At 44.3% G+C, this 17689-nt stretch overlaps 1 protein-coding gene and 1 pseudogene across 1 annotated transcript in view; both read right to left on the bottom strand.

The window, feature by feature from the left end:
* Positions 1–314: 314 nt before the first annotated feature.
* Positions 315–2740, bottom strand: LOC142775540 (uncharacterized; annotated as a pseudogene).
* A 10063-nt stretch (positions 2741–12803) lies between these two features.
* The window catches only part of LOC119176121 (uncharacterized), a 283463-nt gene continuing 278577 nt past the window's right edge, over positions 12804–17689 (bottom strand). Inside the window, exon 33 of the mRNA XM_037427262.2 lies at positions 12804–13208. Within this exon, the coding sequence (XP_037283159.2) occupies positions 13048–13208 (161 nt within the window). The 3' untranslated portion in view covers positions 12804–13047. The remainder of the gene's footprint in view (positions 13209–17689) is intronic.

Raw genomic sequence — 17689 nt, 5'->3', positions numbered from 1 at the left:
CTTAATGTTCTGCTCTCAAACCTCAATATATCGCGGCTGTTTTCGCTGAATTATGTTACCGAGTGTTTCAGAGATCTGGTTGCCAGCTTTCACGCACTAGCCGCAAGCGAAGAACGCTTCGCTAAATGAATACCAAAAACATGCCGTGTACGCACGCACCTACATGCTTGGACTAGATATACATGAATTTGCAACGTTGACTTGCCATGCGTAGCAGCTCTTTATTCTGCAAAATCAACCCAATTGATGCGATACGAATACATTTTGAAAAAAGAAGGAAAATTTATTTTCAAGTACCTCTATTTTCGGTAGCCTCACAGTTTTGCATATTTTCTTGACAGGGGCTTTTTCGCGAAGGACTTGAAAGCATCATGCTTGTCACTGACAGTGAATGCATAGTTCACCAGCAGGGGCCGCAAAAACCGAACAGATATCAGCTCCATGAGCTTAGCTCTGTCAGTGTCATCCATCTCCTCGCACTTGAGCAGGTTTGAAGCACACAGTGCTGGCACAGCATACTTAACCAGGGTAGACAATAGATTTTTTATAGTCGGATTGTCCTTCACAGCACGGTCCGCAAATGCCCTTAGCACGTCAACGGCAAACAGCAACTGGTCTGACGGGTAAAGTAGCCCACTTCGGTCCTGGCTGCGGGTGAACTGCAAGATAGGTTGATTGCTCACTGGCTTTGTGCAGACAGCAGTGCAACTTCCACAACACATGTGCTCGTTTATGACGCGGGCAATAGAGCCCCCAACATAAACAGTTGCAGACATCTCAAGTGACGGCAAGTGCTGAGGCAGGACTGTCGCATTGAGCCGTTGCAAAACACGTGCAGCTCTCTGTAGCTGAGGCGGCTGCTGTGTTAGCGAAGGAGAAGCTTCAGTGAGCAGTGTGCCTGTTGACATTTGGGTACATTCTCTGTGTGCAACGTCTGATGCCATGCTGGATGCGGCAAGTCCAGTTTTTAAAACCTTCTCCAGCCCTTGCAAAACAGAACGAACATTCAGCATGCTATTGCAGTCAGAGGACATCCGCGGTGTTCCAAACAGCGACTCGATGGGGTAACTATTAAACTTACGCGTGAGCACAAACAAGAACTTCTCCTCTGTGAGCAGGTACTTGATACAGGCAAATGTGGAATATGTGGTCAGGAGGAATGCTTCATACGTTTCTTTCGTCAAAAATTCTTTTTGACTTGGACAGATTTTTTCCAGTTCATCCAAGTACATGGGCAGCGTGACCTCGAGCCACTCCAGTCTTGCATCTTCAGCATCGTCAAACTGCCGAGTGTCAGGCCACTTTTTGTGGATGTGCTGGGTCGTATTGCTTGTATCATGCAGCACGAACCATCGATAGATGTTTTGCATGAAAATGATGGTCTGGCCTGCAGCTGCGAATGATACACTCGTATGCCCAGCTTGGTCTCTGAGATGCTCCAGGGCTGCAGTAACATCAGGCAAGAAAACCAGAATTGCCCTTGCGACATTCATTTTTTTCTATGTTATTCGGATAGACATGTTTTCGGCTGAGGTAGCGGACAGGCTTTACAACCAAGTCCTCCTATAGGTCGTAGAGCTTCTTGATGTAGCAGGATGAGACATCTCCTTTAGGACCAATGTCGTGGGCCAGAAAGTGTGAGCGCACGTTTTTTTAAAACGTGGCATGTATCAAAACTTAAAAAGAGGAGCCAGTCGCAGTCACAGGGATGTTCTATCCGCTACGTAAGAAGACCATCGCCGAAAAGTGGCATGGCATTGACGTTCACTCTGTGGTTATAACTCACTAAGCGAACTACCCTGAAACCACAGGCTTCTACTTTTTCAAGCACAAAAATCAAGAACTTGTGAAGCTGTGGGCCTGTTAACCCCTTGGTAAAATAGTAGGCCACTGGAATGCGATACGACGTCGAGAGTCCTGTAATTAGGAAGCAGAGAAGAGAGCTTGCTAAGGTGAGGTCCCCACCATGTTGTTCCCAAGAGACATCGGCGTGCCCCACAAAGCAGTCGTGCTGTTTGTTGTACTGCAGCTTTTCCCTGATCTTCATTTAGTTGAGTATGAGTGAACACACCTTTGACTGTGGTACAGTCAAGCTTTTGGCTTCTACTCTGAGGCGAGCTTCGGCGAGTTTGCTGAAGCCCGTTTCTCCACTGGTGGTTCCTAAGTAGTTGCTCAAAGTCTTTCCGCAAGGAAGCTTCAAAAGCATTTCACCGCGGATGTGTTCGTACGCCCTTGTCGACAAATGCCTTAAAATTACAAAACGTCGGGTTGTCTCCTCAGACTAGCTCGGCCTCTTCTTCTTGAAGTTCTCAATCTGATCAATCAAGAATAAAGCTGCAGGTTCCTTTTCTTTCGCCCTTTCCTTGATGTAAGAAACATCGGCAAACAGGGCGTCCTCGTGTAGTTTTTTCAATTCCATTTTGTACTTGTCGACAGTCTGTTGCAGTCGAAGCAGCTGGCTCCTCAACTCCTTTTCTTTTCTTCTCCACTTCGCTTTCTCAGCGACAAGCACACTTGAAGTTGACCTGTTGTCTACCTGGATGCCTTGATCACGCAAGTTGGCCTCCGACGATGTGTCCATTGCGCAACAATCCGCCATATTCGCCACTGCTGAAGCGACGCTGCCGCTCGCGGAGTTGCTGCGCGCCATTGTAGCACTCACTCGTTTGTCGATGCTTGCCGTATTTCTCACGGGAGTTGACTTCGGCTGGAGATGGGGTGGGTATTCTTCAAAAACTGATGGCACAGCCCCTTCCTTTACGCGTCGCCGTTTGCCTCCGATGAAGTCCTCTTCTTTGAAGTGGCTACTACATACTTTGGTGTAGTATGAGGTGGTGTTTGGAGACCACTTGTCTCGTCGTATTGCGGCAAGCCAGCGCGCTCGAGCGTCTGCGTCAGCAGGTAGTTCATGAAAGGAAAGCCCTGCCGGTTTCATTTTCTCGTCCGATTTGCACAGCAGAACACAGCAGTAGACAATCGTAAAGCATTCTACGTATGTACTTGCCGAAAACTGTCTCACAAAACGAAGTTGCGCACCAGTGAACGGGCTGCACGCAACACCCGGACAGAATGGCAACAGTGGCACCCTGTTTACCCAGCGCCTTTAGCGGGAGAGAAGAAAAGTGGCGTTCGACGGCCCCCCGATGGCGGTGTGCCCGGCACAGATTTTTATACAGGAGGCACTGGCCGCATCTCGGCTGATTCTCCGGCGGTTGACAGTAGTAGCGGCGCTAGAGTCGCATGATACTAAAGATCTCAGAAGCGTCTGCATTGGGAGCGTGCACGAGTAGCCCGCGAAAGCGTGTATTTGCTTGTTTTTAGCACGTTTATTGCGTTTCAGAGTCTTTATCGGGGTATGCACACCTGCTAAGCGCAATGGTTCAGAAGTAAATATGCAGACACGCAGAAATTGCGTCGGGACATTCACTGTTTCAAGAGCCTGTTGACGAAAAAAAAAAAGTAGTACAATCAGAATTTGCACGGATCAGCCTAGCTTTTCACTCAAGCAGCGCTTTGAGCGGCGCTACATCATAAGTGACTACAGGTGAGCTACTGAGAGGGAAGTATCAAAACCGCGAATAAATCATACGCTCGTTTGTCTGCAGTTTCTATATCCAGAGCACTCTTCCTCATATAAGTCCACATGCGCTCGATTGTTTCGTGAGAAACCCAATGGTAAGTAATGTTGTCACAACATTCATATCGGTGACGACTTAATTTTATCATCCCAGTTTTGCGGAAGATAATAGTAATGCTTTCTGAAAGGCTTTCTTGTTTTAACCGCGTGCTTTCGCGCACACTTTGCTTCTTTTATGCAAGCTCCAGGAGGCCAAGCCAGGGAGCCGAGCTGAAAGAACGCCTATACCTCCTAGTCAAGAAGTCTATGGGAAAGGGGTTAGGTTAAACATATTAAAGAGTGCCAGTTGAATAGTATACATAGCCCGTCTGTTACTCTGCGTAAATTCACTGTAAGTACTCATTTTGTATCAGCAGCTTCAATTGTACTGCTTTCCTAATATTATTTTGCGTAACGCCGTTGCAAGCGAGAAAATTTATGACTATGTTTAGTATTATAGGTGTAGTTCTTTTATTAAGTGTCAAAAGTGTAGGCAGGCGTTGGTGCATTTTGTTTTGAGAAGTATAACTTGTAGTAAGACAGTAAGTCGGGCCAGTTGGTTAGGATCCATCGTGAACTTTCTTACAGCGCAACACCAGAAAAAAAATACAGGACAGGGAAGGAGTAGAACAGAAAGAAAAGACGGCCTTTCTGTTCTACTCCTTCCCTGTCCTGTATTTTTTTCTGGTGTTGCGCTGTAAGAAAGTTCACGATGTATAACTTGTATATGTGCACAGTAAACACACACACACACAAATATATATATATATATAAATATATATATATATATATATATATATATATATATATATATATATATATATATATATATATATATATATATATATATGCCTTAGCAAGCTCTAGCTCAAACAGTGTAATTAGATTTGTGTATGTCTGCACTGTTTTATTATCCTCAGTGATTATTTTCTCAATTTGTTTAGTAGCAATTGCTATTTGTTTTTCTGAATGAAAATTTTCCAGTAGTTGCTCATCTTGTCTCCTTCCCTCTTTCACTGCTCTTCCAAAACTTAATTTGGTACGTTTGTGATCACTACCCAGACTTCTGGAGCCACCTTCATCTATGTGCATTCCCCTGAGCTTATCGTACATCCTATGTAACATCAGTGTGTAATCTATCGTCGACTGTAGCCTTCCTACCTCCCATGTGTTTTGCCTTTCACACTTCTCAGTACTGTTGCAAATTATCAAATCGTATACCTTTCACACATATCTATGATCATTTTACCGGTTGAGTAAGTATAACCATCTATATCTTCTATGTGCGCATTCATATCTCCTAGTATAATTATCTCGCACTCTCCTATTAATTCCTCAACGTTATTTGACATACACTCCACCATTGCCTGGTTTTTCTCTTTGGCCTTTGCTCCCGTCCACAAGTACACCAAACCAAGGAGTGTCATTTGCCCTGCCACTTTCCCTTTTACCCATAAATGTTCTTTGCACTCCTGCTTGACTCTTTGCCAGTCTGTACTTTTATGAATGAATGCCGCAATACCACCTCCCTTTCTGCTGCCTTCTGTTCTATTACAATATTCTCATACGTAGTCTGGATTGCAAGGTGGTTGCTCCATGTCCCAAAGATGTGTCTCCACAACGCCATATACCATCAGTTCCTCCTGCCTCAACTGCTCTTCTATCTCTTCCCACTTTAACCTATTCCTGCCACTCTGCATGTTAATATAGCCTATGTCTGACTTAGGGTGCCCGTGTGTCAGGGGCATAAACCTATTCCGGGGAAACTAAGAACAGCGATCTCTGGGGGTGAGGTTGCTGTTGATCGATCGTTACTAGACCCTCCCCCGAACTGCCTGCAGATATCCAATGGCATCCTTTCACCGACATGTGCCATCCACGACAAACGTGTCTCTGCTCGCATCCCCGTTCTTGTCGGCAACCACCCGCTAACTGCTCTGGTAGATAAGGGTGCCGATTATTCCGTGATAAGCGCTGACCTCGTTGCACAGCTACGAAAGGTAACGACACCTTGGAGACATGAACCTAACCTCCGGACTGCGGGAGGTCACCTATTGACAATATATATGGCCTAACGCCTCATCTACTTCATTTAAAACGATCTTATAAGAAAATTATAAATTTACACTCCATCTCTCTGCCTCTTTAGGCAGAATTACCTCATTTTAGCCATTATTTCTGTCCTTGATCTCTACTTTTCTGCCACCAACACTCTAATCGTCTCTTACTTGCTTCTATCACGGACGTGTTCAGCTTTTGATGGTTGTCCCAAAAACCCAAGGCCTCATGTAGGCTTGTACCTACATGTATACCTGGGTAGATATCGCCACATTCAATCAAAACATGTTCCATCATTTCCTTAGCTTTCCCACAGAACGTATATTGTTGTGAACAACTTTATTGACCCTTGCTTTATAACTGTGTTCTAAGGCAACCTGACCTCGCTTCGAACAGTAAAGCGCTTCCCCTTGAATTATCATAAAACCTCTCCCTCCTTATTTCATTTTAGCCCTTTTGATAGTTACCGAGAGCCGGCTTCTTTTCCATCGCCGTTATCCAATAAATCCTCTTAGCCTCTTTAATGCTCCTTGTTGCCATATCGTCCACACTGCCAGCCGCATATTTACTAGCGAGCCTCCCAGACTTCTTTCTCCACTTCGTGTCCACGCTCTTCCTAGACAAATACCCGAACATCTTTCCTGCCCATCTACTCTCTTTTTTTCTAAGCCTTCCTCCAAATCTCCTTTTTGCTGTCAGCTTCCCCTACTACAAAGCCTGTCCATCTCATACTCCCTTTTACAGCCTCATTTGTTGTATTTTTGTGAGCCGAGGTGTCCCACAGTTATTTGGTTTACATCAATTTCTGATTGGACCTCTAACTTCATGCACAGCACCGAGTTTCCAAATGTGAGCACCGGAACCATTACGCCTTTCCACAGACCTTGAAGCACTCTGTAACTATTGTATCCCTATAACGCTCTGTGCTTTATTATTGCAGCATTCCTCTTTCCCTTTGCTGCCAATGCTTTTCTTGTACTTCTAGCAAAATCTGCTGACATCTAGCGGCCACCTTACACGTTTCTGCCACGTTGAAAGATAGGCGCTCTCCACATGTGCACCCACAAAGCATACACATTGACGTATGGCACCAATAAAAATGGCAATTCCCAGACATTTTCGTGTTCAGTGCTGCTCAGATTGAGGAAATCGGGATGCTAAAAAAAGTTCCAGGAAACTAACCTCCATATTATTAGATTTGATCACGTCCGCAAGAAGAGGAAGATAGTTCTATTGCTCCAGCTGCTGCTTATAAAAAATGCAGTTTTTACACCATCGGCACTCATCAGAGAACACGCTTTTGCGCCATCCTGGAATGACAGTTTTCGGGCTGTGTGCTTGCATTCATAGACGAACCCGATTTGAATACAAGCTACAAAGCTGCATTGATCGTGGCTACATTGGCATGCTTGCGCTGCTGTTAACACAGTTACACTCAAACCTGGATATAAAAAACCCGGATATAACAAATTATCGGTTATAACGAAATACACAAATAGCTCTCTCATAAATACAGTGCCGAATGTGCTCCACCCCATTCTTATTCTTCTAGTTACTTCAATCTCGTGGTTCGGCTCTGCGGTTATTACCTGCCCTAAGTAGACATAGTCTTTTACAACTTCAAGTGCACTATTACCTATCTCGAAGCGCTGCTCCTTGCCGAGGTTGTTGTACATTACTTTCGTTTTCTGCAGATTAATTTTAAGACCCATCTTTCTGCTCTCCTTGTCTAACTCCGTAATCATGAGTTGCAATTCGTCCCCCGAGTTACTCAGCAATGCAATGTCATCGGCGAAGCGCAGGTTACTAAGGTATTCTCCATTGACTCTTATCCCTAACTGCTCCCATTCTAGGCTTCTGAAAACCTCGTGTAAGCACGCGGTAAATAGCATTGGGGAAATTGTGTCCCCCTGCCTTACACCCTTCTTGATTGGTATTCTGTTGCTTTCTTTATGAAGCACTATGGTAGCAGTTGATCCCCTGTAGATTTCTTCCAGAATGTTTATATATACTTCATCTACGCCCTGATTCCGCAGTGTTTGCATGACGGCTGATATTTCTACTGAATCAAACGCCTTCTCGTAATCTATGAAGGCTATGTATAGTGGTTGGTTATACTCTGAGCATTTCTCTATTACCTGATTGATAGTATGAATGTGGTCAATTGTTGAGTAGCCTGTTCGAAATCCTGCTTGTTCCTTTGGTTGATTGAATTCTAATGTTTTCTTTACTCTGTTAGCAATTACCTTTGTAAATAGCTTGTATACTACAGAGAGCAAGCTGATCGGCCTGTAATTCTTCAAGTCCTTGTCATCTCCTTTCTTATGTATTAAGATGATGTTAGCGTTCTTCCAAGACTCTGGTACTCTTCCCGTCAGGAGACACCTCGTAAACAGGGTGGCTAGTTTTTCTAACACAATCTGTCCTCCATCTTTCAGCAAATCTGATGTTACCTGATCCTCACCAGCAGCTTTGCCCCTTTGCATGCTCTCCAAAGCTTTTCTGACTTCTTCTATCATTACTGGTGGGGTGTAATCTGGGTTACTGCTAGTTCTTATAGTATTAAGGTCGTGGTTGTCTCGGCTACTGTACAGATCTCTATAAAACTCCTCCGCTATTTTAACTATCCTATCCATATTGGTAGTTATTTTGCCTTCTTTGTCCCTTAATGCATACATCCGACTTTTGCCTATCCCAAGTTTCCTCTTCAATGCTTTGACACTTCCTCCGTTTTTCAGAGCGTGTTCAATTCTCTCCATGTTATACCTTCTTACATCGCATACCTTACCTCTATTAATCAACTTCGAAAGCTCTGCCAGTTCTATTTTGTCTGTTGTACTTGACACTTTCATGATTTGACGCTTCTTAATTAGGTTCTTCGTTTCTTGGGAAAGCTTGCCAGTGTCCTGTCTAACTACCCGGCCTCCAACTTCCACTGCACACTCCGTAATGATACTCGTCAGATTATCATTCATTGTATCTACGCTAAGGTTGGTTTCCTCACTAAGAGCCGAATACCTGTTCTGCAGCGACACTCTGAATTCCTGTACTTTCCCTCTCAGTGCTAGCTGATTGATTGGCTTCTTGCGTATCAGTTTCTGTCGTTCCTTCTTCAAGTCTAGGCGAATTCGAGACCGTACCATTCTATGGTCACTGCATCGTACCTTGCCAATCACTTCCACATCCTTAACGATTCCAGGGTGTGCACTCATTATAAAGTCTATTTCGTTCTTATTTTCGCCATTAGGGCTCCTCCATGTCCACTTGCGGTTTTCTCGTTTTCGGTAGAAGGTATTCAAAATCCGTAAATTATTGCGTTCTGCGAATTCTACTAGTAGCTCTCCTCTGGCGTTTCTAGTACCGATGCCATAATCTCCTACTGCCTGGTCTCCAGCCTGCTTCTTCCCTACCTTTGCGTTAAAGTCACCCATCACCATAGTATACTGTGTTTTTACCTTACTCATTGCCGATTCCACGTCTTCATAGAAGCTTTCAACTGAAGCGTCATCATGGCTGGATGTAGGCGCGTAAGCCTGTACTACCTTCATTTTGTATCTTTTATTCAGTTTAATTACGATACCTGCCACCCTTTCATTAATGCTATAGTATTCCTCTATGTTGCCAGCTATGTTTCTGTGAATTAGGAACCCCACTCCCAGTTCTCTTCTGTCTGCCAAGCCCCTGTAGCAAAGGACGTGCCCATTCTGTAGCACCGTATAGGCCTCATCTGTCCTCCTAACCTCACTGAGCCCTATTATATCCCATTTAACACCCTCTAGCTCCTCGAATAGTACAGCTAGACTTCCCTCACTAGATAAGGTTCTAGCGTTAAACGTTGCCAAGTTCAGGTTCCAATGGCGGCCTGTCCGGATCCAGAGATTCTTAGCACCCTCTGCTGCGTTGCAGATCTGACCGCCGCCGTGGTCAGTTGCTTCGCAGCTGCTGGGGACTGAGGGCCGTGAGTTATTTGACGTAAGCATGTGGGAGGTAGTGGCCAGATACTGCACCAGGGTGGCCAATCCTTCTCTGGTGAGGGAGTGCGTTCTCGGCGGTGTTTGCCGGTGAGGCCGCACCCCAGGCCTCCTAATGCAGTTTCATCAACACGCGGTTTTTATTTTAATCCGGTTGGGAACTGCGCGGTACCGGGATTTGAACCACGGACCTCTTGCATGCGAGGCGAATGCTCTAACCACTACGCCATCGCTGCCCTGAATGTGCTCCACCCCATAAGAATGGGGTGGAGCACATTCGGCAAGCACTCTCAAATTATGACAGGTAGATTGCCCCTATCCCTCAAGAGGAAGGTATATAACAGCTGTATCTTGCCGGTACTTAGCTACGGAGCAGAAACCTGGAGACTTACAAAGAGGGTTCAGCTTAAATTGAGGACGACGCAGCGAGCAATGGAAAGAAAAATGGTAGGTGTAACCTTAAGAGACAAGAAGAGAGCAGAGTGGATAAGGGAACAAACGGGGGTCAAGGATATCATAGCTGAAATCAAGATGAAGAAATGGACATGGGCAGGGCATGTAGCGCGTAGACAGGATAACCGCTGGTCATTAAGGGTAACTGACTGGATTCCCAGAGAAGGGAAGCGGGTTAGGGGGAGACAGAAGGTTAGGTGGGCAGATGAGATTAAGAAGTTTGCGGGTATAAATTGGCAGCAGCAAGCACAGGACCGGGTTAACTGGCGGAACATGGGAGAGGCCTTTGTCCTGCAGTGGACGTAGTCAGGCTGATGATGATGATGAAATACAGTGCTGCAAATATGTTTATAACGAATTTTTGGATATAATAAAACATTTTCGTGGCAGGTGACTGTTATGAGGTTTGAGTGTACTGGGTTTATAACGTTGCAATAAGTAGTAACGTTAGACAGCTACTCATGTGCGTAATTGATTCTCAGTAAACGGACCAATTGTGCTGAAGCCAGTGGCATAGGCAGGAACTTGTTTCGGGAGGGTTGAGGCGGGCAAATGTTAGAAAGAAGGTAGCGCTTGGCGAGATGCTTTGCATGTGTAGTGTTTTGCTATGAGTATTTTTTGTCCATTTTGTGTGCCATCACTGCCAATGAATGAATGAGTGGCTTGGATGGCCTGACCGTGCCCTCATGAAGAATAAAACAGCGCTAAAGGTAGGACAAGAAGAAGAAGACAGACACTGCATTTTCCTCTCATCCCGTCTTGAACGCTGTTGTATTCTTAGTAAAGCACCATGCACCAATTAGCCAAATCAAGCACTCTGCTAACGACCCCCTTGTTTTTTTTTATGACCTGAGAAGAGCACATATCAGGTTCTTGCAGAAGCCGATCTTCCCTTCACAAAAATCCCGCATCAACCCCTGCGAGTTGTGAAATGTTAACAGATGTTTGAGTATGGCACTTGAATAACGCGTTCGATGCTCTAACCACTGAGCTACCACAGCGGCTTTATTGAGTATGGCACTTTTCCTATGTAATTCTGAAAAAAGAAGATTGTTCTGGCAGATGTCTTAAGATTCAACTGTGGTGCGCTACCGTTGATTACATTTTCAGGCAGTTTTGCAAGCGTTCAGAAGGCGACGCAAAACTGTCTTGTTGAAATGGGTTGAAATTGTAAGGCATCAGTAGGCCCCAACAGTGACGATAGAAATGTTAATATTTGTTGCGTATCGTGTTATTTTTAAGCATACGTCAGAAGAATATTCAATAATATGCCAACTAATCAGCACATACTTTTTAGAGCAATTAACACTTTTCATGTGGCTAAGAGACGGACATTTTTTTACATTTTAATGGTAGGATAATTATATACATAACATACGTCAGGACTACAACAGCAAAATATTTTTTGCTTCAGAAATATAAAAAGAGTACGAAATTTGTTTTAATATTAAATTCCCTCTACATCAAGTCGACATAGACTGTCCCTAGTGTAGTGCACTTTGAAATGTATCAGTAGCAGCGGTTGCCCGTTTTTTTCGTTCCTTTTGTGCCTTGCCTTCGTGGGCTGCTTCACAAGTAAACATGAAAGACCACCAACACTTTTTACAATATTCGCTGCGCCTCGCCTTCTCGCACTCTAAAGGCTCCTTCCAACTGACCTACACTACACTCAAGATATTTAGATAGCTGCCGACCTAATCACTCCACTTAAAACAGAGAGACAAAATTATAACCTAGTGCATGGTTTCAGCCTCAACGATGACAGGCTGACTCTCTGACCAACTTGTACTTCCCGTTACGATGCAGTTCTTTACGCATAATCATTCTAAACGTATCACTAAAAAATGCCGGTAATGTGTACAGGCCCTTGCACACTTGTATGACATTTTTTTTTCCCAGATTGCCCACTCTCTAAGCAGATACAAGCAAGAAGCGACAGCAATACGATTCAGACACAAGCCTTTGACATGGTGACGGATCGGTAGCTTCACCATACCTCCGGCAGATGACAGAAATTTTACATAAGATCAAAAAGTGACCAGGTTGGCTAGTAGCTATCAATAATATTTCAACCATTAAGAAAACATGACCTATAAGCACTTGTAGCTCCTTTTCCAGTGTCCAGTCCTTTTTTGCACCGTTAAAACGAACGTATACAAACAAGCCCACGTCCCGACACTTCCACAGTACACAACCTACAGGTACACAGCTAATGTATAACACAATAGTTTCTTACATAGGGCCCCACTGGTCTGCAAAACACTTTCATGAGTTTCCAACAGCAGCTACAAGAGAGAGCAGTTGCTTTGCTGAGAGCTGCTTATTGTTACATTATATCAAGACCAAATGCAATCTATATAGGCTACCATCTTGAACGAATACTAGCGCACGGGGGCGGGAAAGAAAAGACATTGTAGTTTGTCTTTTCTTTCCTGTCCCTGTTTTTGTCACACTAATATTAGTTCAAAATGGAAGCACACCAACTGGCCCGATTGTCCGTTCTGATGCTATGTAAGCTATATTATTATACATAGGAACCTAGTCTTTCTAACACAACAACCGAGAATAAGTGGTAAAAAAAACAGACACTGGAGCACCTTTGCTACAGTCCTCTCACCTGAACATACATAAATATGCACGTAAGTTGACAGCAAAAAAAAAAAAAAAAAAAAAAAAAAGCATGAAAAAATATCTTGACAAGAGAATCACAAATAACTTATCTTTATTTGTCTCAAAATGTAAAAGCTCTTTGCTGAAACTTTTTCAGCTATCACAGTAAGGTGATACATGTAAGTACATGTTTGAACATGGACAATAAGATGAAAATTTTAGTATTGTATGTCAGTGGTGCAAACTTTGCATTAAAAAAGAAAAAGAGAGAGGGAGGAAAGAAGGGAAGTGGAGGGGTGAGTGTGAAACGCCGCAAACTCTGTCATCCTTCTGGTATGGCTATTCAGTGAAATCACTAAAAATATCGTTTGGGTCAACACTGAAATACATGTTCACATCTGAATTGCCGAAGTCTTCGACGTCAGCTTCGATTTCTCTTGCTCTTTCTTCATGGGCCACAGGGTCATAAGGCAAAATCTCTGCTGGACACTCATAGCCTCCTGAATGTGGATGAAAAGAAATGGGATTTTAGTATGAGTTGTTGCATAAGTGAAGTGTGAGATGTTTTATGTTTGGTTTGAGTGCAACTTCTGCCTGATAGCACAAAAATTACTGTTCTCCCGACTCCGTATGAATTATACATGGCAGTTTGATAATGTGATATGCAATGTATACAGAGGACCAAAATGGGCTCCTGAAATGTGCATGACAGCAGTCCTAACATGCGGGAGGATATTATTGTGTGCACCCTCCAGGCGGTAGAGATGGGCCGGCATATTTGATCTCTGGTTCAGCAGCGCTCGCGCGCTTTTATCTGCTTGTAAAAGTTTCAATGCGTGGCGAGTGAAGGGGTGGGGGACATGTCATCAATTTGAACTTGTTATGAAACATGGCGTCGACGACAAGAACTCGTCAAGAGTGTCCTTACAATTGCTGTAAAAAAAATAGCAATTTTTTACCTCTAAATAAGTGTTTTGATTGAGCTATACCTTCCCCTTTTGTTTAATTTGTACGTTTATTTTACAAAATTTTGTACCAAACCTGCACATAACAAAATCTTATTTATAACGAATCTTTTTCGGGAATTTGTCAATTTTTTTATATCCAGGTTTAGCTGTATTTCGTTTCTTTACCTGCTGGCTCTGCGCATGTATTTACACCTGGCTTCGTGAATGGAACAGAACAGTTGGAAGTCAGCGCTCCTTGCTCTCTGTACGTGTCATCTTTTCTAGTTTTACGCACTGTTACATAAGTTGAAATGAGCCAACTAGCCCAGCAAGCAACCATCCTTCTGTAGCGTTATTTTGTGCAGCCAAATAACTGTGCCGGCGGTGCCTTCTCTGCTTCTTTGTGCAGTCCCTGCTATCCCAGCATGGCAGACTGCTATCTTTTCAAGGCCAGTGCTACCTATGCCACCTTCTGCTCCTATATGAAACCTTCGATAAGCCCCGAACTTTTGAAATACAATCGAGCCCCCTCATAACGAACCTGAACGTGACGTGGCATCCATTCGCTGTATCCCAAAGTTTGCAATAAATTGAACACAGCTTTCAAACAGTTGGCTGCCAAGCAGTCAACAGATATGAGCAAGCACTCCACAATGCGGCACTTATAATAAGTCTTAAACGCACGAATTACGCCCAAGCCTAGCGGTTGCACTTTCAACGCTGTGTTGAGCAGCGGGAAAGGGCGTGGACGAACTCCTGTCTGCCATCGTGACCACACACGCACAACAACAGCGAGAATGACGATGTCACGTGCACACACGGCATCAAGTCGGGACACGTGGAACTGCTGTGGTCTTGTTTTTCGCCAGAAAAATAAACTTCTTAATTCGAGCCAGAGTGGCTGGCTTCATAGAGCAGTGGAGATATGCGAAGGAGTTGCGATAAAGACCATAAAGAGTGGAAGCAGGCTTGCGAGAGAGAGCCGAAGGAGTTGCGATAGAGTGAAGAGAGGGGAGTGTATAGTGGGAAGACAACCTAGAAAACCACAAATTGCGGGAAGAAGGCTGGTTGGGTAGCTTGGTTTGAAATGCCCACGAAATGCACAACTCTCGCGTAGAAAAACTTGGGAGAGTGGCCTGCATGAGCAAAGGTCAAAGAATCGCATTGTGGCGCCTCTGGCCCCATCGCCTTCATTATTCGCGATTCGTTCTGTGTAACAGCCGTCTTTAGGCTTCCGCACGTATTTGGAGGGCATGCTGAGCGGAGTGCAAAGTGAGCGAGAAGTGGTCCTGCAAGCATGTGTGCTGGAACGATACGACACCGATCCAGACAAGACGCAGATGATCGGGTACAGTTGGTGACCGACGATGTTGGCAGATGGTCTGGTTGGTCACTGTAGGCCTGCGTCACCAACGACAGCGTGACAAGACCAGCCATAAAAACTGAAAGGAGACTAATCAGCTGATTTGTCTGAAAATCAGTGGCAGTGTGAAAACACAGGCCTCGCCTGGCAATGCGGGGCACTCAAGTAGCGAGGGGGCTAAAGGAAGGAGGGGTGGGTAACAAAAATGGTCGAGGAGAGCGACAACTAGAGAGCTGCGAAGACAAGTTCGGTGTTTAGCAATAAAAATCTATGGGCACCTCGTCGATGGCTTATCGGTGGTCGAAAGTGGTGTCCCGGGAAGTAGTCATAGTGCCGACTCTGTTCGCTGGAACCGATTGGCGGTGCTCATAGACTTTCGTTGTAAGCGAAAGTTGGCTTAAGTGGGGCCGTTATATGTGAGCTCGACTGTATAAGAAATAATAAAAAAAAGTTTAAAATTACTAAGTCAGCAATGATGCCACAATGCCCTAATTTTAATCTAGCAAAACATCTAAAGCAGCCAAAATAAATATGATGAACATCTTCTAGAATATGCAGCTTATATGTAAATAGGGCTTTTGCAAAACCGAATGACTTAGTCACTATGGATACCACTGCTTTTCTTAACTTGGTAGTGACATGTTTTGTGTGTTAATCCATGTATGCAACAGCATGCAAAACGAAATTAAGTGTATAGGGGCCCAGTTTGGCAGCTTACATCAAATGATTTTGATCTTGATAAGTAAAAGTTGCACTCAAACACTGACCGCATACCTGTTATAAAGCACTTCTAGAATTTAGCTTCCCAGACCTAAAGGGACACTAAAGGCAAATATTAAGTTGACATTGGTTGTTGATATACCGTATTTACTTGTGTACTGAACGCACTTTTTTTTTTTTCGGAAAATGCGTCTATTATGCGGGGAAAATTTAATGAAAACGTTTTCGGTATGAGCAAAAAAAAACAAACAAACAAAACAAACAAAAGCGGCTATGCAAAAAAAAAAAAAAGTTAAGTCGCTCAGCTTCTTTGTGGCTTTTCACTAATCTTTGGTGGTTGAAGGCACAATTTTCTGCAGGCTGTTCTTGCGCCGCCCGTGCACGCCATAAAAGCGTTTCATGTCTATCTTTTTTCGCAATCGTTTAACCGCAACAATAGCATCTGCTGTGATCTCGAGGGGCACCCAGAAGAGTGCGCTACGATGCCTCGACGCACTTGGCCAACTTTGTGGCAACCTCGCACGACGACCGCGCCGCCGCCGTTGACATGGTAGCAAGCAATCAACATTGCAGTAAGCTACCACCGAAGCATCAAAACAAGCTGTCGATTACAAGATTAACGACAAAATACAGTGGCCACCTCGCTTGCAATCGAAGCGAGAATTTGGGACCATGTTGCGGAAATACAGTCGATCCCGCATATATTGGCTATATCGAACAGTTGAAAAATCCCCTTGAATTTCCCGTGCAAAAGTATGGGAACGGTGCACCCGTATATTTAACTCCCGCACAGCCGGACATCCACTATATCGAAGGCTGAATTGCGCTGAAACCCAGAAAGTGTGTTTTTTCTAACAAGTATTGATCAATTTTCGGCTGAATTCTAACAAGTTCCGATCCTTTTTCGCGCGCAGGCGACGAAAAAATGATGTTATTCCATCGTGCTGATCTGGTTCGTTGTACAGCACTTGCGAGTACACCTGTACGTTTGATGCGCGATATGCAGGTCTTAGCACAGGGGCATCGTGTTCTCCAAAAAACCGAATGAGGATTCGAAGTGACTTGGCGATATCATTGCAATGTTCACATTCCCTTCCTTGTTTGTTATCGCACAATGGCATGCGAGCCTGAGAAGCATGACCTTAGAGGTGTGCAACCTTGTCACATATTTTTTGTGTTTTTGGTTTTAAAACGTGTGTTTCGAAGGCTACGCTTTTTTAATTTTTTCGCAACAAAGCAGCTGAAAGTAGCGGCTGCCAGCTAGAAAAACACAAGTGACATCGATATCGCCAACATGTCAACAGTGACAACTCAGACGAACTTGGCGTTGCGTCTTTTGTGGCTTGTGTACTTCTCGCCTGGTTTCTGATAAATCCTCATTCGGGAGGTTCATTAAACGTTGACCCTCACGTAGCGATAAAAGTTATGACTGGCACTTAGAACGACGTCAAGTAAAACACCATCGTAAACATTCCTTGCTAGCGAGGAGACGACTTCGGGTGCGTCATGACCACTGACAACGACATACGGTGCCTAAGTGAAATATGCGACTTATCAGCGTTTCTGGGCACCATCTTGGACAGTGAGCGACTTCATCGGTACAGATAACGATGTAGCTGTTTGTGAATGCATTGATGATGAGATTTTAGCTGCCGTTGCCAGTGCCACGGGAAGTGTAGCCATGCGTTTGTAAATGTGCCAACGCCTTCACTGCCGCCGCAAACCAACCCTTTGCCGCACTACAAAGCTTGCATCGGCGTTCTGTGTGAATCCACGTTGTTGTGGCTGAAGAAACTGAATTTGCTCATTTGAAAAGCTTCAATAATATTGAGGATGACTGGAACTTGACGGCAAGCAAGAAGCAGGACAAGTTTAGGGACTATTTTTCTTATGCGAAATAAAGTGCGGTAACAAGCAGTTCGCACCTCGTTTTTCATTATACTGTGAGCGA

The sequence above is a fragment of the Rhipicephalus microplus genome, chromosome X (genome assembly GCF_043290135.1).
Source record: "Rhipicephalus microplus isolate Deutch F79 chromosome X, USDA_Rmic, whole genome shotgun sequence".
Classification (NCBI taxonomy): Eukaryota; Metazoa; Arthropoda; class Arachnida; order Ixodida; family Ixodidae; genus Rhipicephalus; species Rhipicephalus microplus.
This window is presented reverse-complemented; position numbering and strand designations above follow the sequence as displayed.